At 40.4% G+C, this 27999-nt stretch overlaps 2 protein-coding genes across 4 annotated transcripts; one reads left to right on the top strand and one right to left on the bottom strand.

Moving 5' to 3' along the window:
• Window positions 1-4: 4 nt before the first annotated feature.
• LOC108428818 (cytosolic 5'-nucleotidase 1A) lies at window positions 5-2786 on the top strand. Its single transcript, XM_017700124.2, has 6 exons — window positions 5-343; window positions 1046-1156; window positions 1451-1583; window positions 1686-1808; window positions 2000-2163; window positions 2301-2786. Exons 1-6 carry the CDS (start codon window positions 305-307, stop codon window positions 2583-2585), a joined length of 855 nt encoding a protein of 284 aa, XP_017555613.1. The 5' UTR covers window positions 5-304; the 3' UTR covers window positions 2586-2786.
• Window positions 2709-27767, bottom strand: LOC108428816 (ras association domain-containing protein 8). Of its 3 annotated transcripts, none has more exons than XM_017700121.2 (5): window positions 27469-27767; window positions 11567-11732; window positions 8118-9082; window positions 6276-6420; window positions 2709-4701 (listed from the first exon to the last, which is right to left on the bottom strand). In XM_017700121.2, the coding sequence occupies exons 2-5, from the start codon at window positions 11667-11669 to the stop codon at window positions 4580-4582; spliced, it is 1335 nt and encodes a 444-aa protein (XP_017555610.1). In that variant the 5' UTR covers window positions 11670-11732; window positions 27469-27767; the 3' UTR covers window positions 2709-4579. The 3 variants fall into 3 exon arrangements, with proteins under 3 accessions (XP_017555610.1, XP_017555611.1, XP_017555612.1); XM_017700122.2 differs by lacking the exon at window positions 27469-27767 and adding an exon at window positions 26916-27450; XM_017700123.2 differs by lacking the exon at window positions 27469-27767 and adding an exon at window positions 16574-16713.
• Between the last annotated feature and the right edge of the window lie 232 nt (window positions 27768-27999).

The following is a 27999-nucleotide window of genomic DNA, read 5'->3' as shown; positions in this document are numbered from 1 at the left end:
TGTGGGAAAATGTAGAGAGGAGAAGTCGCGGAAGGTTTTGAAAGGACAGTGTTTATAAATGCCTTGTAACGAAAACTGAACTGACAAAAAATTAAACATTACAAATCTGGTTCTTCACCGCCACAGGGTCGAGGTAGGCGCTGTATTTAGTGGGGAACCTGGCGTTTTCTGTCGGCAGCCTCAGACGAGCTTTTGCTTTTGTTTCTGCTGCTGCTGGACTTTGCAGAGCTCATTACTGAGACCAGTCCCAGTCCCATTCCCAGTCCTAGTCCCAGTCCCATTCCCAGTCCTAGTCTCAGTGGATATGGATCCAGACGTGCAGGAGAGCGCGGAGACCCAGCAGGTGAAACTACACCTTTTATTTGAGGGTCAATTTGTACTACAGCTTCTTTTAAAGGGGAATTCCATCGAATTTTCAGACATTCTGTATAATTCAGTCACTGAGATGTAAACAAAGTCATTCAGAGTGGGTTGTGTGAAATTATCAACTGCAGAGATACTTACTGTTTTTTCTTTACAGTGGTGGTCATGGAAACCTGGACTCATGCTGTTTACAACACAAACATAGACATTTAAATTACTATCCAAAACCACCAGTGAACCTACACGTGTCTTCCACGTTTTTGTATGTGATATTGATAAAATCGATCAATCTTAAAAAATAAGTTTCGTTTGGGGACCATTGTGTCTACCCTTCATGTACCTTTTCACTGGCATTTAAATTTTAAGTTGAAAACAAAACTAGTAAAATAATGTCTGACATCAGGCAGCATATTTGTTAGCATATAATCTAGTATCATTCTGTGAGGTAGCTTTTAGAGCCATTGAAGTGTTCAGATGTGTTAACAGATGTGTTAACCACTGTTAACAATTCTGACTCAGATTCTCTAGAATGGACCACTTCACATGACACCACAGTGAATAACTTTGTTTATAACCATGAAATAATGCACACATTTCGAGAAATCAGTGGAGTTCCCCTCTACTTGTGCTCATCTGCTGGTGTATGAATGTGCAGCAGCCTGGTGTGTCTTTATGTCTGCAGAGTGGCTCTGCATTAGTGACTGCGGTGTCCTGCCATGACATTTTTGACCTGAGTGCCTGCCAAACAGATTCCAGTCCACTGGCAAAAGGTGCAGCCTTCTCCTTCATCAATGTAGGTATCGATGAATGAGCTGGATATACCATATAGAGAAATATAAGTATCTGAAAAATGTATATTCATAAGTAAACACGTGACACAATGTGAATAGTGTGTGATCACACATGGTATAAGGTGAATTGTAATCACATTTGACAAAATCAGTGTGACAATGAATAGTGTGGGATCACACATGCGTCTGTATGAAAAGTTTACATTAATGAAACAGGTAATTATCAAGTGAATGTTTCCTGTAACATTTTGACTTTATTTTCTTTCTCTAATTTAAACTCCCTCTCCATTCAATAGGCTGTGCAAGCAGTCAATCAAAGACTTGTGAAGCATAATGCAAACGAGATGTTGCGGTTTGAGGTGATCCTGCTTGGAAAAGACTGTGAAGAGCAAATCAAATCAAAGATATTTGATAGTGCAAAACATTACGGTAGGTTAGATGACCAAGTTATATGACTGAAAACCGCTATTAAGGTTTTCTCTGCTACCGAATTAAGATCCATCTTAACATATTTGATTAATCTTTGACCAGGTTTAAAGATTGGCAAATTTTACTTCTGCTCCAGAGGGGAATTTGTAAGGACACTGCAAGCAAACAATGCAAAGTTGTTCCTGTCAACAGATAGAGATGATGTTTATGGTGCCCTAAAAGCAGGTACTTTGCCAAAAATACACTCAATATGTAGAAAACCTTTCCAGATGGCATCTCATTTTGTCTTAATAGGTTTTTTTATTTCATTCAGAAACCAAATAAACATCAATAAGAGAAATAACATTGTTATGCTTTTGGTACTTAATGAAATTCACTATCACACTTTTATTTTTGCTTCACTTTGGCATCTGTAGGTGTTCCTGCTGCTTTGTTGTGCCAGCAGGCAGACCAGCAGGTCCAGGAGCAGCTGAAGGTGCTCTTCTCAGGAGATCTCATTGGCCTTTCAGAAGATGTCATAGACGGTCTTAAAGATTTTGGCTTCAGTGCTGTCCAGATACAGAACTTCAAAGCAGCAAAGGTATACAGCTAATCATTAAATGTGCACTTTCTAAATGCAGGATTTATGAATTCAAATAGTATATTAGAGAGATTCTGACATCTGCAATATATTGTCTTTGGCTTAATTAATCTAAACTGTCCCATTATGTCATCCAGGGTTGCATTCAAGAATTTGCAGCGCTGATTGGTGAGATGAGGAAAAGGTTTGGGTGTAAAGACAGCCCTCTCCAGACCATCCTCATCACAGTGTTGGGATCCAGAGATGTCTGTGCCACAGCGCTGAAGACCCTCCGAGGCTGGGGCCTGGATGTAGATGAAGCCTTCTGCCTGGCTGGAGCCCCTCGCAACCCCATCCTAACCACAATACAACCCCATATACTGTGGGATGATGGACTGCATAATATGAAGGGTGTGTTACCTCTTATGGATATGAGCAGTTAAGACTCCCAGGTGATGGATTTACCTTTTCAGTGTAACCTTCTGGTGCTTTTTTAGGTTCTGGTGTTACAGAATGAATATCTGGTGTGAAAACAACTCTTGGAATCAGGAAATATTACGTGTGGCTAGACTAATTTGATTTTAATGTTGAAATACAGTGCAATAAAACAATAGCTTTATAAACAATATCGTTTACATGTGAAAGGCTTTACCAATTCTTGAAAGATGCTTTAAAGTGAAAAGCTTAAGGAATCATTGAAAAATTGACAGTATATTCAATGAACTATACAAAAATGCAGTAAACAACACAAGATGACAGTGGCTGTGTCTGAAATCGTTCCCCATCTGATTTACTAGTCCTACTTTTTGCACCACCTTATTGGAGAATTCATAGTGGAAAAATGTAGCTCAGAACATTTACGGCATATGATGAAGTTTAAAGTTTGACATACAGTATATAATTAAGATTGTAGTTTTTGCAAAGTGTTAATGGCTGGTGTGCGACTGGCTGCGAAATTACAGAGATACAATTCTGAAGCCTAAAATCCTCTTACTGTTCCACACACAGTTGTATGTTAAAGTTTGAGCACCCCTGGTCAAATCACATTTTGTTTATTTTTCTAAGTGATAAGGAGTCACACATGTTCTATAAAGAACACACCTATGCTCATTTTAATGCACAGTTACTGTTTATTTTCTGAATTTAACATATGGTAAAAATAAATAAATAAATAAAATACATATGTGGTCTGTGTGCCAGTTATAGCACATTTAAAGTTTATATTTCATTTTTCATTATGTTTTATGACGTTCCCCATAAAGGACGTGTTCACCATCTTTACAAAAATCAACAAAACATATAAACTGACTGGGAATGTTCAAACTTCTGCATATGACTGTACTTGTTCCCCTCCTTAAATGTTAAGAGCAGTGATTTGGATATAGGGAATAATCAATGAGTGGGCAATTTCAAAACACAGCCAAAGAGAATTTACACAAAACAATACAATTACTGTCTACCATAATTCACACATGAACACGCTCCTTATGGAGCACGTTACTGCTTCGTGAGAGCTTTAAGGCACTAGTTGCACTAGTTATATGCAGCTATACAGCTGTATATAGATTGATTATCTGGCAGAACCCAATGTGTGATTTTTCTCAAGCGTAATATAATACTGCAGTTTGCTAATACTTCGTTCACCATCAATGCAAAGCTTATTTTTATGCATAAGCATGGCAGTCTTGCTGCATTAAATGCATATTAGTAAGGGTTAAAAGGGTAAACATAATGCAAATTTTGCACATCATATAGTCAGAGGGTTATTGCTATATAACTGCAACCAAGCAGTTAGATATGGCTACCAAAATTATATACATAATAGCAGGCTTCTTTGGCTCAATTTTGCGGGGAAAAAAAAATGTTTTACTCAATGAAAGCAATACCAACTGTGGCAACATACTAACCCCAGCATAAACACAACGCCACAAGAAAATTCAGAAACGTGCATGTGACACATGGACCATGTGTACAGATCTCTTTGTGGCCAACAATGTAAGAACTTTACAAAAATGTATTCACATTTCATCCCATATCTGTTATCCTTCTAACACACCTGCAATACCCATTTCCTCATAGTCAACATAACTTCTTGCACATGAAAATAAGCATATTCAGCTTGTTGGTTATGTGCCTGACAGAAAGGATCTGCAAATGATGTTGCAGATATAGCAGACAGTTCTTATGTTGAGGTATATTTACAGTTTACCACAGAGAGAAAATGTATTACCACAGTCTTAATATGTGTTGTTCGATCTGTACTAGTAACTACAAGCCTTAACCAACTATTCACTTCCAGTGAGTGCCTTTCAAAATACTGAAGGTGCAAAGACAGTAAAACTGTTGAACACTGTGCTCTGTTCCTTAAAACAAAGTGGGAAGGTATGACATGTGGACCTGTTCTGGTGTTCCTTTGGATTTGTAGAGGTGGTGTTCCTCAGACATAGATGCCCTCAGGGTTCAGAGAGGAGGTGATAGGGCTGTGCAGCACACGCAGATTAACTCCCACTGTGTGAGATGGGCTTGGCCGCTTTAGAGAACCAGTCAGGGCTACAAAATCTGAACAGAAGTTACATTAGTCAATTTCAGTTTAATTTCTGCTATGGGATCTCCATAGCATTCATTTAATCTCAAAATGAGCTTAAATAGTGCTGATCTATGAATGACTAAGCAGGCCAAGTACATACAAAAGCGTACAAATACCCTGTGATAAACTATTTTCAGTTTCTGTTTATTCTGCGTCATACCACTCAAACCACTAGGTGATAGTAATGAATCATGTAAACAATAGCAGAAGGGTGGTAATAACAATGCAGCTGGCAGCTTTAAAACAAATGTCAATGCTGATTACTGTAAGATCCTAGATAGGATCATAAAATAATAAAAATAATTTCTCAGCCACTCTGACAAACTCTTAGTCAGCAATATCCAAAAAAATGTATTTAAATTGTAAATCAGTAAATCAGCACTGCCAGCCAATTTGTACATAAGCAGCAGAACATGCAGTCCTTGTGCCTTGGTAATGCTCATTCATGTAGGTTCAGCTGCAATTTGATTGTGATTTGGTCTCTACAGTGTAAAAATGTGGCAGCATGTGATGTGATGTGAGAAAGCTATGGTTAGTGACTGTGGTCAGGATGTCTCCTGGCAGCTGTTGCCTTGGTAACCTGCACCAAAGGGATAAGGGAGGAACACACAGCTTGGAGAAGTGGGTCTGAATGGCTCACGGGAGTGTCAGGTGGGTGGAGGCGGAGAGTGATTTCTTTCATTAACTGCTCCTATGACTGTATACTTCTTTGACACTCCATTGTTATGGTTGACTAGCAGATTTTCATGTTATAGTTTGAATTCTTAATGACCTACAAAGGGTTTAAGGATATTAAAAGAGGGAGTTCCAGCAATTTTTCAAAATTGTTAAAATGTAATTAAATTCATTCAGAGTGGTTTAGTAAGAAATGGTTCACTGTAGAGAAACTCTCTCAGATTTCTTTACAGTGGTGGTGATAGGAACCAGGTATCAATACAAATACGACCATTTTATTTACCATCGAAAATAGTCAGTGATCAATGACCTACAAAAGTTTGTTTTTATTTATTCTAATTTTCTGGGGACTGCTTTAATTCAAAACACCCTGTAGGTATCACTCTGCCATGATTTTTTCTTTTTCAAAAACTATCATAAAACAAAGACTCTGGCATGGTTCCTATCACCACCACTGTAAACAATTCTGCTTTGATAAGTTTCTCTACAATGCAGTATTTCATATCAAACCACACTAAAGGAGTGTCCACATCTGAACTATTTAATTATGCAGAATATTTGAAAAATCAATGGGATTATGGTTTAAAAATGCTAATAGTGGTTTGTAAAACAACCCTAGCCATTTCATATTTTTATTATGTTTGGAGATAATATAATATGACCTGAAGCATCAATACAAAAAAATATTTGCCATAGTGTCAAGTGAGTCTGCTTTTTGTTACTGTTGCTATTGCAAAAAAATTAAATAAACAAATAAATAAATATCAGAAAGTAAATGTTTGGGTCTGAGCCTTCAATCTGACATTGTTTCCAAAAGTCTGAAGATGGCAGCAGGCACATGATTCTAACTGTGCAGGGACAAGAAGAGTACCTGTGTCCTCAGGTGTGGGACTGGCCTCCACGTCGCTGGGCTCCACAGGCAGCACGGTCACTTTAGTGCCAGTCTGCTGGATGAACTGCTGCAGGTTCACTTGCCTCAGCTCTTTCGTCAGCTGCTCCAGCTCATACTGACTCTCCTGAGGGGAAAACACACATCTGCTTTGTGATGCATTAATGGCTTCATCTGCATTCAACTACAGTTTCCACATTATTTATTTAGTACAGTGTACTTATTTGGGTGCAGTTTTACTATTAAAGGTGTACTTATTTAGACCTGCCAAGGGCATTGCTGAGTCTGGCATTGTTTTTGACAAAGCACACATTACCTTTTCTCATGTAAGTTTTTGAGACACAGTCTTTTGAGACACCCCTTCCTGTATTCCAAGTATGTGTGGAATATGTGTCAGATATAAAAATACAAATCTGGATGATTTTTAAGCATGGAAGCATGGAAGCTTCAAGAGACACAAGAAGCTTCTTTATAATCTTTTAATTATATTTTAACCTCATTTTATATTTTCAACCCCAGCATTGCACATTAAGATACATTAAAAGCAGTGAGTCTGGATCCTAGACCTGAAGTACCGCTCTGAACAGTTTAGTACGACCCTTTCTCTAAAACATTCAGCTCAATTTGTTAACCCTTTATAATCCAGACTTCTCTTCCTCACACTCAGTTAGTTTTACAGTTGTTAATGAAGAATTTCTATTAGTTGCTTGATAATTTCTGTTAATTAGGTTAATCAGTTAATTAGTAATAGGTTAATTATTTGAGTTGAATCAAGTGTGTTGGCATGTTAAAAAAGCAAGAAGAGTGTACCCCAGGGCCTGGACTTCGTAAAGGGGCATTCAGACAATGGCTTTTTAAAAACAAATTGTGCCATGTCTCATGCTTAAAAAGAAGCAGGATGTGGTTCTTAAGGATTAAAGTTACCGTTTATCAAACCACATGTGTAGAGTCAAAGTATTTGTTTGACAAGTAGGTAAACACAAAACAGTGATTTGAGAGAACAGGTAACACTGAGGTGAGTGATAAACATTTTGAAACTGACTCAACAACTTATGGAAAAAAAAAAAATTTCACTGTTTAACGTGTTAATCTTTGTGCCAAATAAACCTCAGAGTGTTCCACACCAGCCAAAACTAGCTTTTCCTTCAGTGGTGACTAGAGAGAACACATCCTTGATATGGATTGGTCAGCTTTAATGACATGTAGTGCTATTTCATAGAGCTTAGCTCAAAAACCGATGGATGTGCAATTTAAATGCGCAGTTTAAAATCATGAAGCATGCTGTGCAGGCTAGAGGAATGCTTTTCCCCTCACTGTGCTCACTGCTAAATAAACGCCAGTGAAAAGAAGTGTTCCTGAGAGCGTTTCAAAAGGTGAAAAGGTGTTGTCTGAACACCCCCCCCCCCACACACACACTGCTTCAAAGTAATGCTCTTAATAAGTATTGGGCACAAACGTCTGGATTGGATACTGGGATAAAACTAATCTGATCAGATTCTGTAAGAAACTGAAAAGTAAAACAAATTGCATAGCACAACATAAAATGGAAGCAAAGCAGGTCATGTGTCAAACGTAGCTGTGTGCAGTCTAGGGTTAGAGGTTAGGGTCTGTTCTTCCTTATGCAAAATGAACATGGTATTTTTTTATATGTCCATGTTAACAGAAGTGCCTCAATTAAAAAAATAGCTCATTTTAAAGCGCAGTAGTTTCTAAAGTAAAGTATCAGATCAGCACTAGGCATCAGGTGATACACAGGGAACAGAAAAACGTGAGGTGTACATTCATCTCTACGGTATGCCATATTTTCTATGACCTCTTACCTACCTGTAGCCTCTTACTCGACTGGCTCAGCGATCTTTCCACTGCTCTACAGCTGCTCTCCAGCTGTGCCGTATGCTGAGCCTGGGCTTTGAGTTCTGCCTTTACTCTCTGCAGTCTTGCCTTCACCTCCCCCTCGCTTGACTGCTGCGTCGCCCGCATCTCCTTCTGGAGCCGCTGGGCCTCAAGACCGGCCTCCACGCCCTGTAGGCAGGCCAGCCGTTGGTCTAACTCTGCCTCGCAGACATGCAGCCGGTTGCGCAACTCCTGCAGTCGCTCCTCTAGCTGTCGCTCACTCTCCCGTTCAATCTGCAGCTCGCTTGCCCAGAACTCCTCCTCCTCTACCTCCACTTGGTTCTTACGCATCTGCTGCTCTAGACAAGCTAACTCATCCATTACTGCAGCCCACAAGTCCTCGTCATTTGATCCTCTCTTGTTGCTCCATGCCTGCAGCTCAGCCTCATAAGCCTCCATCCTGTGGTCCAATACGGCCAGAGTCTCCCTCTGTAGCCTGACCAGACGGCTCAGGTCCTCCAGACGATTCCCAGGTAGCCGGGGAGACAGTGATGGGCCTCGGTGGCCACTGTTAACCAGGAGCACACGGCGTTTAACTTCGCTGTCCCCAAGCCGGGCACCACTCAGGATGTCTCTGAGCCCCCGTGGACCACCAGTAAAGGTGAGAGACTTGCGACGCGGTTCACGCCGACGGAGGAGCGAGCGGTCTCCTGGAGCTCGAAGCTTGGCCATTATGGGGAGGCTCTGACGGTGCAGGCCACGCTCAGGACCCCGGGGGACCAGTGCCTCAGATGGGGGGTGCTCCATAAGAGAGGGACCTGTTCGGTGTAGGATGAACTGAACATCACCAGCATACTGACCCCAAGTGTTCAAGGAGGCCACTGGGCTCTCATGAGGAGCCAAGTGTCGCTCAGAATCCCTCCATTTCTCGATCAGCGTGTAGCGTCCAGTGCGGCCTAGAAGAGCAGCAACATTAAAAAACATAAATAAATAAAAAATAAAAACACATTTTCCAACATATTGCCTTAGGTTTCATACTATGAATCTGCAGTTATTGCTGACAAATAGCATGTTGTAATTGTGTGACCTGATATTTAATATAATCACTGAATAGAGAAATGGTTAAAGCTCTGATACCAAACTAATATATATAAACCCCTTTTAAACTTTGAAATACACAGCATCAATGCAGAACATAAACATAAATGTTGTTAAACATTTAAAAACACGCTCCAAAACTTGATATATCAAAGTTTATAGATATAGTTAAAAGAACTGCACATACCTGTATTCTATTTTTATTAGCATTTTGCACAGCATCCCAACTTTTTTTAGAAACAGGGTTGTACATAACAAACAGTGATAATTACAGACGTCTATGTATTGACTTGCCAAAAGACAAAAAAGATGGTGGTTCTCAAAACTGAACAGATATTTAAAGTGGAATTCCATTGATTTTGCAACATTCATGTATAATTAAGCCTTTTAGATGTAAGCAAAGTCACTCAGAGTCATTTAATAGTGAAATGGTGCATTGTAGAGAACTGGGATAGTGATGGGAAGCAGAAGTTGTGATGTCTACAACATAAATGCAGTCATTTCATTTACTATTCATAATAGTCAGAGAAATTATATACGTCTTCTGCCTTCTTTTACTGCCTTGTCTTTTTGTTTGTATTATTGTGCTCTTGTCTGTGTTAAGTGTGTTATCTATGTACTTTGAATTGCAAGCGTTTTTGGGTCCTTGACAAAGCGCTATATAAAAATAAATAATAATAATAATAATAATAATAATAATAATGATAATAGTAGTTTTTATATATGATATCAGTAATGGTAAAATAGAGGTAAACCTAAAACTTTATTTATATTTTTTTATTTTTAAAACAAGCAAGTCCTCAAGTGTGGAGTAGCAATGAATCTGTTCACTGAATGTTCACTGGACGGGGAGGTCCTGGACCTCATGCAGTGTGAGGTTTCCCCCTAACGTAGGATCTTACAACTAACATGTGTGTGAACAGGGTTTTTAAACATAGAATGTTCTCTTGTATGTGTTTTTCCCCAATCACTAAACAACCAGCTTCTAATGCATGAGTAAATAAAATCAAAGATTACAAGCCTGAGTGTTTTGCTCAGTGTTACTAAGCTCTTCTAAAGGAAGAACAATTATAGCAGTAGTGGGGCATTTGTGTGTGATCTTACATCTTATTTTTATTACTGTTTAGATGACCACACATACCCAAACAGGAGTTTCAAATGAAAATGCAAGTCATGGCCTAAGGTAATAGAGTATCCTACATTTTAGTTTACTTTTGTCCTTATTCTGGCACTCTGCATATAACTCACTGCTTTGAATACACACACACACACACACACACACACACACACTATATTATATTATATTATATTTTTTATATATAATATAAACACACATACACACACACACACACACACATACATATTATATACATATACATGTATACACACACACACACACACACACACACACACACATATATATATATAAAGAGCACAAAAGCATATCTATAAGTTACATGAAATGTCTCAAGCATCAGTGCATGCATAATGACTTAATACAATACCTTTCTGTAATTCAACTTTTAGAGCTTCAGACGTCTGGTTCCTATCACCACCATGGAGAATAACTAACTCCATCAGTTTTTCTAGGATGGCGGATTTTACATCAAACCACTCTCAATTATTTTATTTACAGCTTAACCATTCAATCATGCAAGCATTTTGAAAAATCTGTGGAATTCCCCATTAAAAATATAATAAATACACATTTAAATAGTGATAAAATGGCTATATAATAATAATGTAAGGAAAGAAGCCATAACAGTGAAGAAAGACCCCGGAGTTCTTGCTCAGTCTTTTTTTTTTTTTTTTAGGGTTGGACGATGACTCAGAGTTTCCATCTCACCAGGCACTTTTCGAGCCTCAGTACTTTTCTCACTAAAGCGAAGGGGGGCCTACAGATTACACCCGCATCAGAGTGCTGCTAGAAATAGGCTCAAACAGTGACGTCAACAAGACGGGTTTCAATCAGAAGCAAATTGTTCTGGGTCTCTCTGGTTATGCAATCAGTCTGAAAACAGTTCTTTCTCAATGTCTTCTTTCTCTCCCTGTCAGTGTAGGTACTACCTTTGAGAGCCTACTTTACTCTCAGTGACTCTGGAAAGCTGTGAGAGTTGGACTGCCAGCAGACACAAATTTTCACCCTGTTTTTCAATAAATAATGGAACCGTTTGTTTGATCAGTCAGACACCAGACCATTTAAGCATACTCAGACACTACAGCATCTGTATTAGCAATTCCACTGGATCTGGTTACCAGTTCCACAATCCAACTGTTTTATATGGTTTGCTAAGACAGAGAGCATGGTAGGAGCACTTCTTTTCCTGTGGCATATTGCCTACCTATAGCCTGAGCCAGTGCGATGACCACTTCCTGACAGGTGGTGGCCTCTGTGACGCCGCAGACCACACGCTGGACTCCATCCACCCACACCTTCAGCTCCATCCTGGCTTTAGCTCTGTTCCCTCATTCCTCCAGGCTGCAGCTGTATGCCTCCTCACGGTCAATCTGAATGAAGACAGAGACAGATAAGGTCCAGCTTAGAAAGACTTTTCTGTCCATACACTCAGACACACACGAAAAACTGCTTGCATTAAACACCACAGATAGTTTTTCAGATGTATGAGTAATATGTTATGTTATGTTATGTTATGTTATGTTATAACACAGTATTACACAGCATGCTAACAGTATTTTGTGGCATGGTAACACGTCAAATTTATTCCAATATAATATAGCAGTGGGTCCCAGCCGGGCTCAGCCCGAAAGCGCTACATTAAACCATTCTCCCATGGACCCACCACCCATGGGAGAGGCGCTTATGGGGGTCCGGTGCAATGTGGAAAAGTGAAACTGGAACGTGACTGCTCTGGCAGGGAAAGAGCCCAAGCTAGCTTATTAGGCTGAGAGATACCAACTAGATATAGTTGGGCTCACCTCAACACATGGCAGGGGCTCTGGAACAGACTCTCTCGAGAGGGTTGGACTTTATTCCATTCTGGAGTTGTCCAGGGTGAGAGGCGTTGGGCAGGAGTGGGCTTACTCATAGCTCACCGGCTCAGCGCCTGTATGTTGGGGTTTTCTCCGGGGGACGAAAGGGTTGTTTCCCTGCGCCTTCAGGTCAGGGAACGGGCTCTGACTGTTGTCTGTGCTTATGCACTGAACAGCAGTTTGGAGTACCCGGCCTTCTTGGAGACCCTGGAGGGAGTACTGGAAAAGTGCCCCCTGTGGGGACTCCATTGTCTTGCTGGGTGACTTCAACGCTCATGTGGGCAATGACAGTAAGACCTGGAAGGGTGTGATTGGGAGGAACGGCCTCCCCGATCTGAACTCGAGTGGTGTTTTGTTACTGGAGTTCTGTGCTCGCCACAGTCTGTCCATAACAAACACCATGTTCGAACACAAAGGTGTGCATAAGTGCACATGGCATCAGGACACCTTAGGCCGCAGTTCATTGATCGACTTCGTAGTTGTGTTATCGAATTTGCAACCAAGTGTTTTGGACACCCGGGTGAAGAGAGAAGCGGAGCCGTCGACCGATCACCACCTAGTGGCGAGTTGAATCAAATGACGGGTGAAAATACCGGACAGATCTGGCAGATCCAAATCAGTTGTGAGGGTTTGTTGGGAAAGCTTCGACCGCATACCGAGGGAGGCCAGTGACATCGAGTCCAAGTGGGCCCTGATCCGTGTCTCCATTGTCAATGCAGCGGATCGGAGCTGTGGCTGCAAGGTCGTAGATGTCTGTGGTGGCGGCAATCCCCGAACCCATTGGTGGACACCTCGGGTAAAGGAAGCTGTCAAGCTGAAGAAAGCGTCCCATCAGGCCTGGTTGGCTTGTGGGACTCTGGAGGCAAAAGATGGGTACCGAAGGGCCAAGCGGGTCGCGGCTTCAGCGGTTGCTGAGGCAAAAACTCAGGTGTGGGAGGAGTTTGGTGAGGCCATGGAGAAAGACTATTGACAGGCACCGAGAAGGTTCTGGCAAACCGTCAGGCGCCTCAGGAGAGAAAAGCGGTTCCCGACCAACACTGTATACAGTGGGGCTGGGGGGCTGCTGACTTTGACTGGGGACGTCATTGGACGGTGGAAGGAATACTTCAAGGATTTTTTCAATCCCACCAACGATCCTTCCCCAGAGGAGGCAGAGCTTGCAGATCCGAGCGAGGGTCTGTCCATCACTCTGGCTGAGGTAGCCAAGGTGGTTGGAAAACTCCTTGGCGGCAGAGCACCGGGGTGGATGAGATCTGCCCTGAATTCCTGAGGGCTCTGGATGTTGTAGGGCTCTCTTGGCTGACAAGCCTCTGCAACATTGCCTGGACATCTGGGGCAGTCCCCCTGGAATGGCAGACTGGGGTGGTGGTCCCGCTTTTTAAGAAAGGGGTGTGTTCCAACTATCAGGGGATCACACTTCTCAGCCTAGCTGGTAAGGTCTATATGGGGTACTGGAGAACAGAGTCTGACCGATAGTTGAATCTCAGCTACAAGAGGAACAATACAGGTTTCACCCAGGTCATGGAACACTGGACCAGCCTTTTATCCTCACCAGGGTCCTGGAGGGTGCGTGGCACTTCGCCCAACCAGTCCACGTGTTTTGTGGATTTGGAGAAGGCAATCGACCGTGTCCCTCAGGGGATCCTGTGGGGAGTACTCCAGGAGTATGGGATGATGGGCTTGTTGTTACAGGCCATTCAGTGCCTGTACAAACTAAGCAGGAGCTTGGTTCATATAGCTGGCAGCAAGTTGGATTGGTTTCCAGTCAGGGTTGGACTCCGCCAGGGCTGTCTGTTGTCACTGATTCTGTTCATAACTTTTATGGACAGAATTTCTTGGAACAGCCAAGTGGCAGAGGGTGTCCAGTATGGTGGCCTCAGGATTTTCCGTCTGCTCTTTGCGGATGATGTGGTCTTGTTGGGGTCATCAGGCCGGGACCTCCAGCTCTCTCTGGAACAGTTTGCAGCCAAGTATGAAGTGGCACCTCTAAATCTGAGACCATGGTCCTCAGTCGGAAAAGGGTGGAATGCTCTGTCCAGGTCAAGAGTGAATTCTTGCCCCAAGTGGAGGAGTTTAAATATTTTGGGGTTTTGTTCATGAGTGAAGGAAAGATGAAGCGAGAGGTTGACAGGCGGATTGGTGCGGCGTCTGCAGTAATGCAGACCCTATACCGGTCCGTCATGGTGAAGAGAGAGCTGAGCCAGAAGGCAAAGCTGTCAATTTACCAGTCAATCTACGTTCTGACTCTCACCTATGGTCACGAGCTTTGGGTAGCGACCGAATGAACGAGATTGCGGATTCAAGCGGCTGAAATGAGCTTTCTCCGCAGGGTCGTTGGGCTCTCCCTTAGAAATAGGGTGAGAAGATCGGCGATTTGGGAGAGGCTCGCAGTAGAGTCACTGCTCCTCCACGTTGAGAGAAGCCCGTTGAGGTGGTTCGGGCATCTGGTAAGGATGGCCTCTGGACGCCTCCCTAAGGAGATGTCCCAGACATGTCAGAGGACACGGAGGGATTATATCTCTCGACTGTCTTGGGAACGCCTCTGTATCCCTCCGGAAGAGCTGGAGGAAGTGGCGGGGAGAGGGTGGCCTGGGCCTCTTTGCTTAGGCTTGCATAAGCAGTTATGGATGGATGGGTGGATAATATAGCATTGCATGGCACAATAAAATCATGCAATCTTAAAAATAAAAGGTGTTAAAAAAGGTTTTTTTGAGCCGTGCCATTAAAAAACAAAAAACAAAAAAAAAACAAAAACACATTTAGTTGGTTCTATAAAAGTACCCTGAAAAGTCTTAAGCCTTATTAAGGTCACACAGACTTGTCAGTGTTGTTTATGTTCACAGTATGACTTATTGTGAGCAATAAACATGAACAAATCTGCACTGTGCAGCTGAACTCTGCACACAGCCACTTTTTTGGTAAAACAGGTGGTGCATTGAATTCTGACCCTTCTCTTCTTTTTATAAATAACTGTTAACCTTGAATTTTCAAACTCCCCATGTATGTTTTTAAATTGAAAAAATACAAATCTACCGTCCACATGTCTCAGTGATGTGTGAACATGAAGGGGAGGCAGGGTTTGGCAAAACACTGCTGGTCTAAAATAGGTGCCTGCTATTCTCTGTTAGCTCACATTCACAGTAAATCATAGGGTGTCTTAAACCACATAGACAAGTCAGGTTGATCTGGATGAGTTGTATGCGGTTTGAGTGGGTTTAAAAGTTGAGGACACATTTGCAAAAACATCAGGGTGACTATTAGCTTTTAATGTGCGTTAGCTTCGTAGCTCCAGTGCTAAACTGAAGAACAACAATTGCAGTAAGCTGGTACAACTGGTTAAAGACCCATGTTTAACCCTATCAAGCCTAATGCAGCACCAGCAAAAAATTCAGAGACTGCATCTAATGAAGCTGGACCGTGCACATGTGCACATTGCCAATAATAAAATGGATCAGTATATGAAAGCTTTGTGTGCTACTAGGTTTGATATCACTATATAAAAGATGCACTTTGCTACTTTTTTGTTGGATGCACTGTGAGCGTTTCAGAGCAAGGGTGAACACACATTCACAACACGATTTTGGACTGGTAAGCACGTATTACTGATTTGGTTAAGCAGAGTAACGATAAAAGGCCAGTGAAATGTCAAGTATATTCCTATACACATGCTTTCTTGATCTAATAAAAATCTGATTTTTGGCTTTGTATGCTCACATTTCCTACGCAACAAATAAATGTAACAACATTGAGACATTACATTATGAAAAGACAGGAGTAGGATAAATGGTGGAAATAACCCTGTTTTAACACCAGTCTTGAATGTTTAAATAACTTCCATACAATTTAATGCTACATCAATGAAAGGTTTTTCCTAAAGCCATACATCCAAGTCTAAAAATGTTTAGGAACCTTTTAATAGTGTAATCCATGGCAGTGTAACAAATAAATATTTTTAACTTTTGAAAAGTGTTAACTCCTATAGTAATATCGACACAGCAGCCGCTGAGCCAAGAATTGTAACAATGGGTTCTTATTATAATTGAGCAATATAACTGGCTGGCTAGGTCTGCAGTACTTCTGCATTAGATAACGCAAAAACAAAAACAAAAAACAAACAAACAAACAAACACAAACAGTAAATACATGGCAATATGCATCCTCGTCATGCCCCGTTTGTAAACTTCCATCTAGTACAGTGTTGGTTTCGGTGCTGTTACAGGCAGCACTGATTATGGCCTGCAAATATGTTGGTTTTTTTTTTCCTCCTTTAGTCTCTCAAACCACACTGCTCATTTCACTGTACCAAAAACACCTCCTTATGAAGCATAATGTAGAGAGATTTTAGTCATTTGGCTTACGTTCAAGCTTCTCCACTCGCTGCTAAATCCACCATGGTGTCAAAGTGCTCATATTCTGTGAGTAATCAAAGAAGTCCAAAGGAGATTATGTCTATCAATGTTTCTGAGCTGCTTTGTTGCTAAAACAAAAGACCATTAATGTGAGAAAAAAAAAGAGCAAAACTCCATCTGGCCACACACAATAGAAGTGTGATGTTGTGAGTCAGTCACTCTTCCAATCAGGAAAGCTCTGTAAAAGGAAATGGCTAGCAGGAGACCTCTGTGCACTTTCAGATGAACAGGTTTCCTTCCCCAAAATATGCCCTCTTTCAGGTTTAAAAAAAAAAAAAAAAAAAAAAACAAACGGAGGGATTTTTGGAAAGTGAACAAGCTTTTTTTCTAGCCACCTTTACATAACACAATTCAGAACATACTGAGACAAAAGCTTGAATATGCTGTCTTAGCACAGCACAGACTTTAGATATGAATCAGGGCTGGCTCTGTTTTGTGTTCGTGTTGGTGGGGAGGGGAGAGTAGGATAGGTGAAAACAGTTGGCCACAGTGAGGACGTCCTGCAGGGAATAGTGGGACCAGCTGGACCAGACACTCTGCCTCCCACTTCCATGAGCATTTTTAGAAGGACGACAGACTGCATGACGTGCGTGAGCCAGCTTTCTGATTTTGGGCATAAAATGTAAAAGCACAAAGAAAAAGCAAGGCCATAAAGTCTGAAAGAGACTTTCTGCTCTAAGATTTTAAACAAAGAGTTATACATCACACAGATTACATATGCTCCCCCTGGATGTAGCCTATAGCTTACATTTAATGAGCCTGGCTCAGTCTGATGAGAACCATATGCCTACCAAGCTATTTTTGGATATCTTTACAAAATGCTTAATTGCAAAATACTGTTGCTGCAATGCAAGCAATAAGCAAATGATATATTACTAAAGACAACTTTCATTCAGGGCATATGGAGGTTACCACATTTCTAAGTACATTCCTCAAACAAAGAACAGTAAATGATGGCCATGTTGAGCTCAAACCAGAAGCACAGTGTGATTCTAATATATCTTTTGCCAAGTGTAAAGTCTTTGTTTTAAAACTAAATGTAAACCTTATGCATAAGTATCACAATCACCAACCTTTCCAATCCATTTTCAGGTGAGAAAAGACCAAAGAGTAACGTTCTGAAAAATGTAACCTTCTTTATGACTCATTTCTCTCTGATTGATGTCAATACAAACACATTATCATTCGGGCATTATTTTGACAGAGCATGAAGCTTTAAATAGTTGGCTCCCTAAATGGGACAAGGACGATTTAGTTCTATGTCAGTTAAAGCCTACAGAACGAGCCATATGCTCCACTCCGAGAAATATAATACCTGCTCTAATAACATCACACAGAAAGGCAAGGCTGAACATCAGTTTTTTGGGACAAAAAAAAAAATCCCTTAGAACAAAAGCTGCAGGATTAACAAGCAAAAGAACTCTACTTAAATGCCACACCACCAGTCTGTGGAGTGATACTCACTATTCAAACTCTACAGAAATAGCATATCACTGGTGTGGATCCTCCTTCTATTTAGGCATCTCACTCAATTACTGTCTCCTTTAAAGAACCCATATCATGTCATGTCATGATGAAAGCTGAATTTCTCTCATTTTTTGCAATAAAGGGTCTAAAGTAATACATCAACACTCAAGTTTTAAACTGTACCATTCACCATCCACTCAATACTGTTCATATATGAAAAGTATGCTGCAAAAGCATCCTGTTTTGAATTCTCTTGTCAAACACAGAAACAGTGAAATAACAATAACATATATCCACTTATTCAGCCTACAGCACTGTCACCCCCACCCACTCACACTGAAGTTCTAAAGGAGCGTTTCAGCTCAGACTACCTTTTGAATGAGGCACAATACAGGGCAGCCAACTAGAACAAAGCTCATTTATCTTACGTCAGTCTTAAAAGGTACATTAACTAAAACAGCCTATTTAATTTTGAGGGATAAAGAGAGGTTGGAAAATGGTCTTGTTAAAAATGAATCATGACCATTTTTGGTACATCAAACCACATACGTTTTATAAGCGGACCGCAAAGGAAAAAATGAAAACACAAGAAAAAAAAATGCAGGCTATGCTACGGAGAGCCGCTCTGTCTAAAAAAGCTTTTGTGACTAAAACAAAGAGTTTATTTGGAAGGGAGGCATGATGATATCAAAATCATATTGGTATCAACAGACATTTAGATTTTAAAAATATTTCAAACGGATATTTGATGATTATCATACTCCAGAAGGGAAGAATATTAAGCGATGCTGGGTTACGGTGATAAAATATTTAGATTTTCTTATCTATTTTTAATATCCATTTTATTATCCATCCATCCATTTTCTAAGCTGCTTCTCCCTCAGGGTCACGGGGGGTGCTTGAGCCTATCCCAGCAGTCATTGGGCGGAAGGCAGGATATACCCTGGACAGGTCACCAGTCCATCGCAGGACATCTATTTTATTATCTTTATCTATTTTACTTCCTAGCTGTCAATACTTACTAGCTCCAACTGACAAGAGACACCCTCAAATAAATATTGCAACAGTGCAGCTGCACTCTGTGTTAGTGCACTAGTCAGAAGCTGATTGTTTTGTTATTTTTGTAGGACCACTGACATGTCAATAAATGCACTTTCAGCTTTCTTTTATGTACCTTTAATTGCCTTAACCCAACTGATGAAAATTCACACATTTTGTTGGTGTACAAAATAACTGATCATCTCAAATAACTGCAATCAGTAATAATTAATGTATTAACTATGACTGGGCCAATTAATTTTACTGCATTTATTAAGATTAAGATTAATAAGTAACCTTTATTAGTCCCACAATGGGGAAATCTCACCTCCGCATTTGACCCATCCATGCAGTGAAACACCACATACACACTAGTGAACGCACACACACTAGGGGGCAGTGAGCACATTTGCCTGGAGTGGCGGGCAGCCCTATCCGCAGCACCCGGGGAGCAACTGGGGGTTAGGTCCCTTGCTCAAGGGCACTTCAGTCACATACTGTCGGCTCAGGGGATCGAACCGGCGACCTTCCGGTCACAGGGCTGGTTCCCCAACCTCCAGCCCACGACTGCCCCTGAGAAATAAAATGTTATATCAATCTGTAATGTTAATCAAAACAAATGTAGTCCCAATTTTGACATTTTAGAAAGGGTTATGTATTGGCATCACCAGATATGTACACGAATAACACTGGATATCCTCATTGGCCCACAATTCCCATACTGGGGCATCCGTACCTATTGGACATTCTGCTAGAGGTCTTTTATTTTGGTATTGCACCAAGAGCGATATAAAAAAAAATTAAATAGTTAAAAATACAAATTCTGATGCCTAATTTAATTATTTTCACAGCACTGTAATTACTGGAATAATAACACACACACACACACACACACACACACACACACACACACACACACACACACACACACAAACAAAGCATTTCAACAGGATTGGATGGAAGCTACCCTCAATTCTCCATGTAGCACTGTATTCGTTGCAGCGTGTATTACTGCCAAAGAACCAAAGGCTGTTTTTTTCCTCTTTTGCTGATGATCATCAAGGCTCTCTCCAATACTGAAAGCAGCCTCTCAGCCTCAACCACAGCCTTTAGAGCGATTTCAACACAAGGGCTTTTCTCTTCTAGAAGTAATTCTACAAATGGCTTTTAAGAAACTGATACTAGAGTAGTAATTGAACATAATCTTGTAAAAAAAAAAAAAAAAAAAAAAAAAAAAAAAAAAAAAAAGTATGACATGCTGTATTTAATGGTATATATGAAAAATGCACAACTTGGTCTTCCTTTCCAATATTTTCTCATTGCTTATCCATTGCAAGCCTCTACAAAAAGCTTTTAAGGACTTTTCCCTCCCACGGGCAGAAATCCCTTCCATGTTGTTCATTTCCAGTTTTGTGAATACCCATGTCAGAGTGAAGGCTGACATGAATGCCAATGCTACTGTCCAGTGCCATATGGTCTCGGTCTTGGCTGCTGTGGAATCACTTCATGACTGCTCTTCTCCAAGTACCATATAACTTGGCACTATACAAGCAAATGGAAGACGCAGCCAAGAAGGACCACTGTACATCAGGCAATCAACCGAGAGGCTCTTCTATGTCCCCATGCCAAAATATTAAATCGAGAGAAAAATATTAGAGTGCCCTATCTGAATGTGTTACAAAAAGGAACAGAAAGAAATAAGACAATCAGGAAGTACAATCTAGTAGCGTCACTCTCTCTATTAGGTGTGTAACAATACACTGAACCTCACAATGATTCACAATGCAAGGCTCCCCATTTCATACCTCATGATATTTTGAACAAAATCTGAATAATTCACTGTAAAAATCATCAGTGTCACTAGAGCTGGAAAACACCCTATTGCCTAAAATGCCTGCAGCATTCAGCTACATTGTGAAGTGTTCATTTTTACAGTTACAGTGAGTGATACTGTGACCTGAACTGTACAGACAAGTTGATCTTAATGAAGAGGTGGATGCGGTTTGAGTGAGTTGAGAGAATTTTAGGGAAGTATTTATAGAAAAGATTTGGGTGACTAGAATGGGTTAAAAATGGTCTAATCTTTATCCTAGATGTCCCTGCAGCACGCTGCCAGTTGTTCAGAGTGTCATGCACTAAAAGGATTGTATGGCATTAGCATTGTGCTGATCCAAACCTCTGGGCCTTTAGTTTGACCTTCACTCATTGGGAACAGAAAAGCATCTCAAGTCCAGCACAACCTTAAAAATCTCCTTCATCTCAACACACACACACAAAAACACACACCAATACAACCAGCCCATGATTCATGACTGCAATGTTGTTGTTTTTTTAAATATATTTAATAAACTACACATGCCAGAAGAAAAGGAGGACAATTTTGTAGTATATTTTTTGTGCTTTGAGCTGAATTAGAACAGTAAAGGTGATAGCAGTATACATGAAATTAGATTATAAACCATCATCTGGTCAGATGCCAAAAATGGACATTTGTGGGTTTGACGTAATACAAAGACCTTGCATTTCATTGTGTGATTTAAAAATATGCATTCAAAACTCTTCCAGTGAGGGGTAAATCTAAAACATATGGACTAAAGTGGTTAGTGTTTGCTTACACCTGGTGCATGCTGGGCTGATGCCTGAATAAATCCTAGAGAGGTGAAGTGGATGTAGCATTTTGAATTGTATGAACCCCTGTGTGGTTCAGGATGAGACGCCACAGAGCTAACAAAAGATTCATTATTAAAGTTCATATTTGAATTTAACTGCTAGCGCTCAGGTGGCCATGAGGACATCTCACTGATGTCAGAAAGCTCAATTAACGGGTGACTACACAATTTTGTCCAACATCCTGTGGCTAAATTAGGTTAAGAAAAAAAAAAAAAAAAAAAAAAAAAACCACACCATCTCCAATCCGGCCACGCTTGATTATATTACTGTGACCCTAAGAAGAAAGAAAAGAACAACAAACATTACATGACTATTCTCCTTCTATGACTCTCTGTCTCACATTTTTACCCATTTAATGCTGAATTTTTCAAATAAAAGGCTAAATATATGTTCTTATCAAACAGAGTGATAAAGGCACAGAAACTGGACTCCTGAAGAAACCTACTGTAGTTTGAATAGAGACAGAATTCTGCTTGCTCTCTTCAATTGGAATTCTATTAATTTTTCAACATTTCTACATAAATAAATTGTGATTTAATGTTAAGTGGTTCAATGGAGACAAACCTACCACTTCAGATTTCTTACAGCGGTGGGGATAGGAACCAAGGGTCACAATGTCTATAGCACAAATACAGCCATTTTATTCACTATCAAAAATGTACAGAAACATCTAGATTTTTACATGGAATGCTGAATGGTAAAAAACAAGTTTTTAAAAAAAATCATAAAAATTATGTTTTCTTTGGGTATTTTGTCTTACGACCCACTGTGCATCTTTCTATGCAATAAATTTTAGACCAAGACCTTTAAAAATACTGTAAAACAATGTCTCAGGCATCATTTGTGACCAATTCATATAATAACTTTTTGAGGTAGCCTTTAAAGGCCTTAAATACATTAGGTGTCTGGCTCCTATCAACACCACCGTAAACAATTCTGACTCTCTGGGTTTTTCTAGAAGGGCTATTTTGTTGATATCAAAATGATAAAATTATGCTAAAATAAAAAAAAAAAAATTTTAAAAATCAGTTCAATTCCGCTTTAAGCATACTCAAGGTTAAAAGAGTTCTTCTCTGGCTTCAGTAAGGTGAGAGAGAAAAGCACTGACAAGCTGTAGAAAGTGACAAGGCCTGCTGCGCATTAACAGGCCTCAGGCAGCAGGAACTAATGGGACACTCACTACAGTGTCTGTAATGAACTACCTCTCAGAGAATATCTGAAACATTATCTTCTGTATACTCTCAAGGCTTTTCTAAAGCTACGATGGGCTGCATACGAGGTGTATAAAAATACATTGCTACATTGTGAGGGATTGACTGAATTAATTTTAAATGACATAATTCAATTACATGGAAAGGTACAAGCTCATTTCTGCCTGGAATAATATTCTCAAGCTACTCTGTGTGTAACATTATAACTGTCTTTTTGTTTTTATTTTTAAATGTTACACTACTAATGTAAAAAGGTCCTCTAGTAGCATTTGTCTATTCAAGGTATTTTATAAAACTAATTTCAAATCATTCCAAAACATTCTAATCTAGTATACTGTGGCTGCCCAATACAATAAACAACTATCTCCAAAATGGCAATTTTACAGGAGAAGGGGAAAAAAATAGCCATTTAAAGTTTATATACAAGTGTTTGAGCCATTTTCACACAGTGTAAAGGACAGCTGCTGTTTTTTAGATGCTGCAAAAAAGTTTAAAAATCTAAGTTTTCTGGGGGGGCAGCAACGATACTCATTGTGAAATCAGATTTTATAATGCACTGAATCATTTACAATCAAATGAAACTTACACCCATATTAAATACACCTATTTAACGGTCTTCATTTTTCTCTCCTTGACATGAGCCATTGCCATACATACACATGAAAAAGTGTATAAACCTGAATTATAAAAAAGTAACAAAAATAACAAAATATTTGACCAAAACCAATTGGCCACACACCCCTGGTTACAGAAAAAGCAGTTACACTCACAAATGCACAGAGGCATGCACACACACAGCGTTCCTTTCAGTGGGTCGCTCATTACCCCTGGTCCCCTCCAAATAACCATAACTTTGTTCACAAAAGGACAAGAGGACAAAGGAACTCCTGCAGCAAGCAAAGAGCTTGAACCACAACAGGAAAGGACCAAATTAAAAACAAAGGACACAAAATATCACATCCATCTCCAGCAATGTTAATGTATCATTATTAACATAGTAACTAAGCCACTGTGGTGTTAGTATTGTGCTGCTGCTACTATTTCCAGTTGAACTTTAATTCTGCTTGCGCTTGCTGTAGCTGCCATGCTACATGTAATTACTAGCAATTTATGCACTCTGAAGTAATTGGTTGCAGGCCTCTCCTGAAATGGATCCACACACAAAAACAGCACATGCATTCTCTAAAACCGAGAGGTTTTCCCTCAACTGGAAAAAAGAGCACAAAACAGTAGATGACAATTTTTTGCACCTTACAGACGTAAAACTACTTTACATGGAGAAAAAGAGAAACCAAAATGTGCGACTAAGCAGAACTCGCAAAAGAGTGGCTCTGATGTTCCAGGCAGTCAGCCAATGTTGAGACTGTGCACAGGCTTACAACGATGCAGAGGTTCTATCTTGAGATATGGGCCTTGATCTAGGACCATGGAAACTGATAACATTGAGGCTGCACATTCCACACCACTGTGCATGCTATGAGCCATGACTCCGATAAGCTTTCCCACTCTCCCATTCCACGATCTGAAGGCCAGCAAGCCCAGAACTTATGATCTTGCTCCTGATATGCTTTTATAACTAGGAAAGAGAGACAAGAAACCTCTAAGCGATGCTTGGATGATTGCATTCAAGATTAAACTTTAAATATCAGCATATGGAGTTAAAGGTTGGCTACATAGTGCATGGTTCTGAATAAGGGTGGATAATGATGACATTTTCTCATAGTTGCCATATATATGCACCCCACCCCCCCTTTCAAAGGATTCCAAGGTTTTTAGACTCTTTTACTCCACAGAGCGTTTGCAGCTTAGTCATCGCCTCATGGGATAGAAAAGCACACATTCACACCTTATTTGCACACAAGGACGATTGTACTCAGCTACACACCAGTCCTGAATTAACTTTCTTAGTGTTCATTTGTGACCAAGTGGACTCATTAATTCAACACTACAGTATTCTGCTGTATTGCCAGATGTCAATTAAAAAGCGACTCATTGACAGTATTCGTTTGATTGGTTTAAGAATATCAGAAAGAGACTACGAGAGTGAGGGAATAAGAATGTACAGCAGTGACCCCTCCATGTGTCTAATGCAAGCGAGTGCAATGTCCCCAGCAAACCTTAAATCTGAGAGCAGAGAGGAAGGAAAACTGTTCGCCTCACACACCACTGTAAAAACAATAACCTTGAGGGTCTTGGATTTCAGTGAGAGTTAACGAAGTTAGAGACATACAAGGGAAGTGCACTGTGAAATCTTAAAACATAAATATAAAAAGACCCTTTTCGGAGCCCCCTAACCCCCAAAATGTGAGTTAAGGCCAAATAAACAAAACAAACATACTCTTGGCTGGGATATTTATCCTGCCAGACTTACTACTTTGAACATAGCTTTATACACTTACTAACATCACTGACAAACAACATCTTGATATTGCTGTAATTTTGTGGCCCTTGATTTGCCATTAGCCTAATAATTCAGTTCACAGGACAATAATGTTACGATTCAGAGTATGTAAATGCAAAAGTATGCGTAGATAACTATTCATGGATTCTATTTGTGAAAATATTACTTTGTATTGCTAAACACATTAGATTTTGTGCCTTCTGGAACTTTAGACCACTAAGAGACCTCGCAAAAGAGATTTCAAACCAGAGTCTCCTCCACAGGCAAGGCCAGTGTACCTTCTGTGGTATTTAACTGCACAGCTCTGCCTTGACTCTTGTAAACCTTTTTCAGAGTTTCTGGAGTCCCGTCTTGGCTGGGATGTTTTAAGAAACTCAAGAATTGACCCGAACAGACCCCCCCCCACAAAGTTAGCAGGTCAGAACTGGCAGACTTGCTAACATCTGGATGGCACGTTTAGCTGGATATAATGCTGCCTTTGTTCTTTTGCCATGATTGTGAATAGCAGGCTAGCTTTGAAGCACCAGCTTTCAGTAGGGAGAAAGCGCTATTGGACAAAGTATTAAGGAGGCTAGGTTTGACCATATGGTTAGTATTAATTTTCTCTGATATCATCTCTTTGTGGATAACTCATAAAACTCTCCAAAACTTTCATGATTTTTTCAGTACAGTTCACAATACTCAAACAAATCCTTACAAACATCATAGATTGGACTGGATATTGCAGTCAGTATAGACTCCCAATAAACAACACAAAATACACAGACAAGTTGATTTACAGGACTATCTGTAGCTTTATGTATGGGTGGTTTAATTATGTCTCACTTTTAGAGCATAATCAGACTGAGCTCTGCTACTATTTTAATTATTAGTGCTGGCAGATTGCATGGAATAAGGAATATTGAAAAACAATGACATGGATAATCTAAGTTGAAGAACATGTTCATTAAAGTGTGTACGCTGAGTAAATTAAAGTTCTCACATCAGTAAGATTCAATGAACTTGATGTTTAAATATGAAAGACATATGAAAGTAATAATGAGGTCAATCCATCTTCACACCACACTGAAGATCTAGCAGCAATGAAAAGCTAAAATGCTTTTAAAAGTCGACATAAAACACACGCAGTAACTGAAACTTATACTCAAGTTAAAGCATCTTTCTGAAAAACAACTTCAGAAGAAGTACAGAAGTAACAGCTACAGCAGACCTTCTGAGCACATCCAGCATCTATCAGAACAGTTTGTAGGGCTAATCTTTTTATGTCAAATAAAACGCTGAAGTTCAAAAGTCAGAAAGAGCAGCACAAAATGGTGTCAACACCATAAAATAAAGACATAAAAGAAGTGAGTAAACTAAACTGTAACGGAGTAAAAGGAGATTCCTTTTCTAACAAAAGTATAAAAAGTATTATGACCTGAAACTGCTCAGGAATGTAGCTAGAAATTCAGAGGTTTTTCTGACTACATGGAACTGAGAAGAGTAACTGTAACTCCACTAGTACCTGCACTCCTCTGTGGACACATCAGATACGGTGAGCAATCCGCACAGCCGCACGCGGTTATTCTCTCCAACTCTGCACTCATCACTCAAGCAATATTTAAAAAAAGAGAAGAAATTAGAGCAAAATTTGAAGCCCTGAAGATCCACCATCAATGGATTTGACACAAAAACTCAAACTACCTCCAAAGCTAACGCCCAGCTGTCTGTATTCGTTTAAGTGCAATCCAAAAACCAGCCCTGGCGGCTCTTCTTTCTGACCGAAAATGATGGTTAGATATTTAATAAAATGGTTTGGGCTACTCGTGTAAAACCAGGGGAACACTTTATGAACTACGAGCAGTCTGTAACACGTACAGCTTGAAAGAGGCAGGTACGCTTTAGTCAGACTGCGTGTCGTCCCGCGCCGTTTGTTTCAGACGAGTCTAGTGAACCGCAGAAAACGCGAGAAGACCGTTTCCGATTTTCTCCGTGTTAAAACTCATTTTTTTCCACTACATATCTCTCTATGGGCGACAGCGTTTCATGACTGCTTACTCAAACCCTTCGTGACTTGCCTGAAAGCTGTAAACAAGCTGCTCCTCTGTTCTTCAGCACGAACTGGCCGCTACCTCCTCTGAAGTTTCTTCACGGTCCAGGCAGCAGAGCGCAATCTGTTCATTTTCCTGAGCGGAACACGCGCCCTGGACGGGGAATCCGTTATAAAGCCTTTACAAGCCAACGGGAAGCTCTTCCTGCAGCAGCAGACTGAATGAGACGAGGGGACGAGTCAGCGGGGCTCTCTGCCCAACACTGGGGAAAAAGTTTTCAAGCTGTGCTGCAGCAGCCCGAGGAAAACACCCCCCCCCCCCCAGTCCTGCAGCGGGGATGGACACAGCGCAAAGCATGCCGGATCTGCTTTTAAAGCTACACTCTGGCGTGTGTGACCAGCCTGTGAAGAGCTGCTGAAGCGCATCTTTAAAAGGGCCGCACCGCATAAAACACATTTTCCTTGTTTGTTTTTCTTTCTTTCTATTTCTTTTTTAAAGAAGAGGGTTTGACATATCGTGCAAAGATTATTTCAACGTTTCAACACCTCAGTTTCAAAA

This window comes from Pygocentrus nattereri, chromosome 11 (assembly GCF_015220715.1).
Source record: "Pygocentrus nattereri isolate fPygNat1 chromosome 11, fPygNat1.pri, whole genome shotgun sequence".
Taxonomy (NCBI): Eukaryota; Metazoa; Chordata; class Actinopteri; order Characiformes; family Serrasalmidae; genus Pygocentrus; species Pygocentrus nattereri.
Note: the sequence above shows the minus strand (reverse complement) of the source record. Positions and strands in the feature narration are given on the sequence as shown.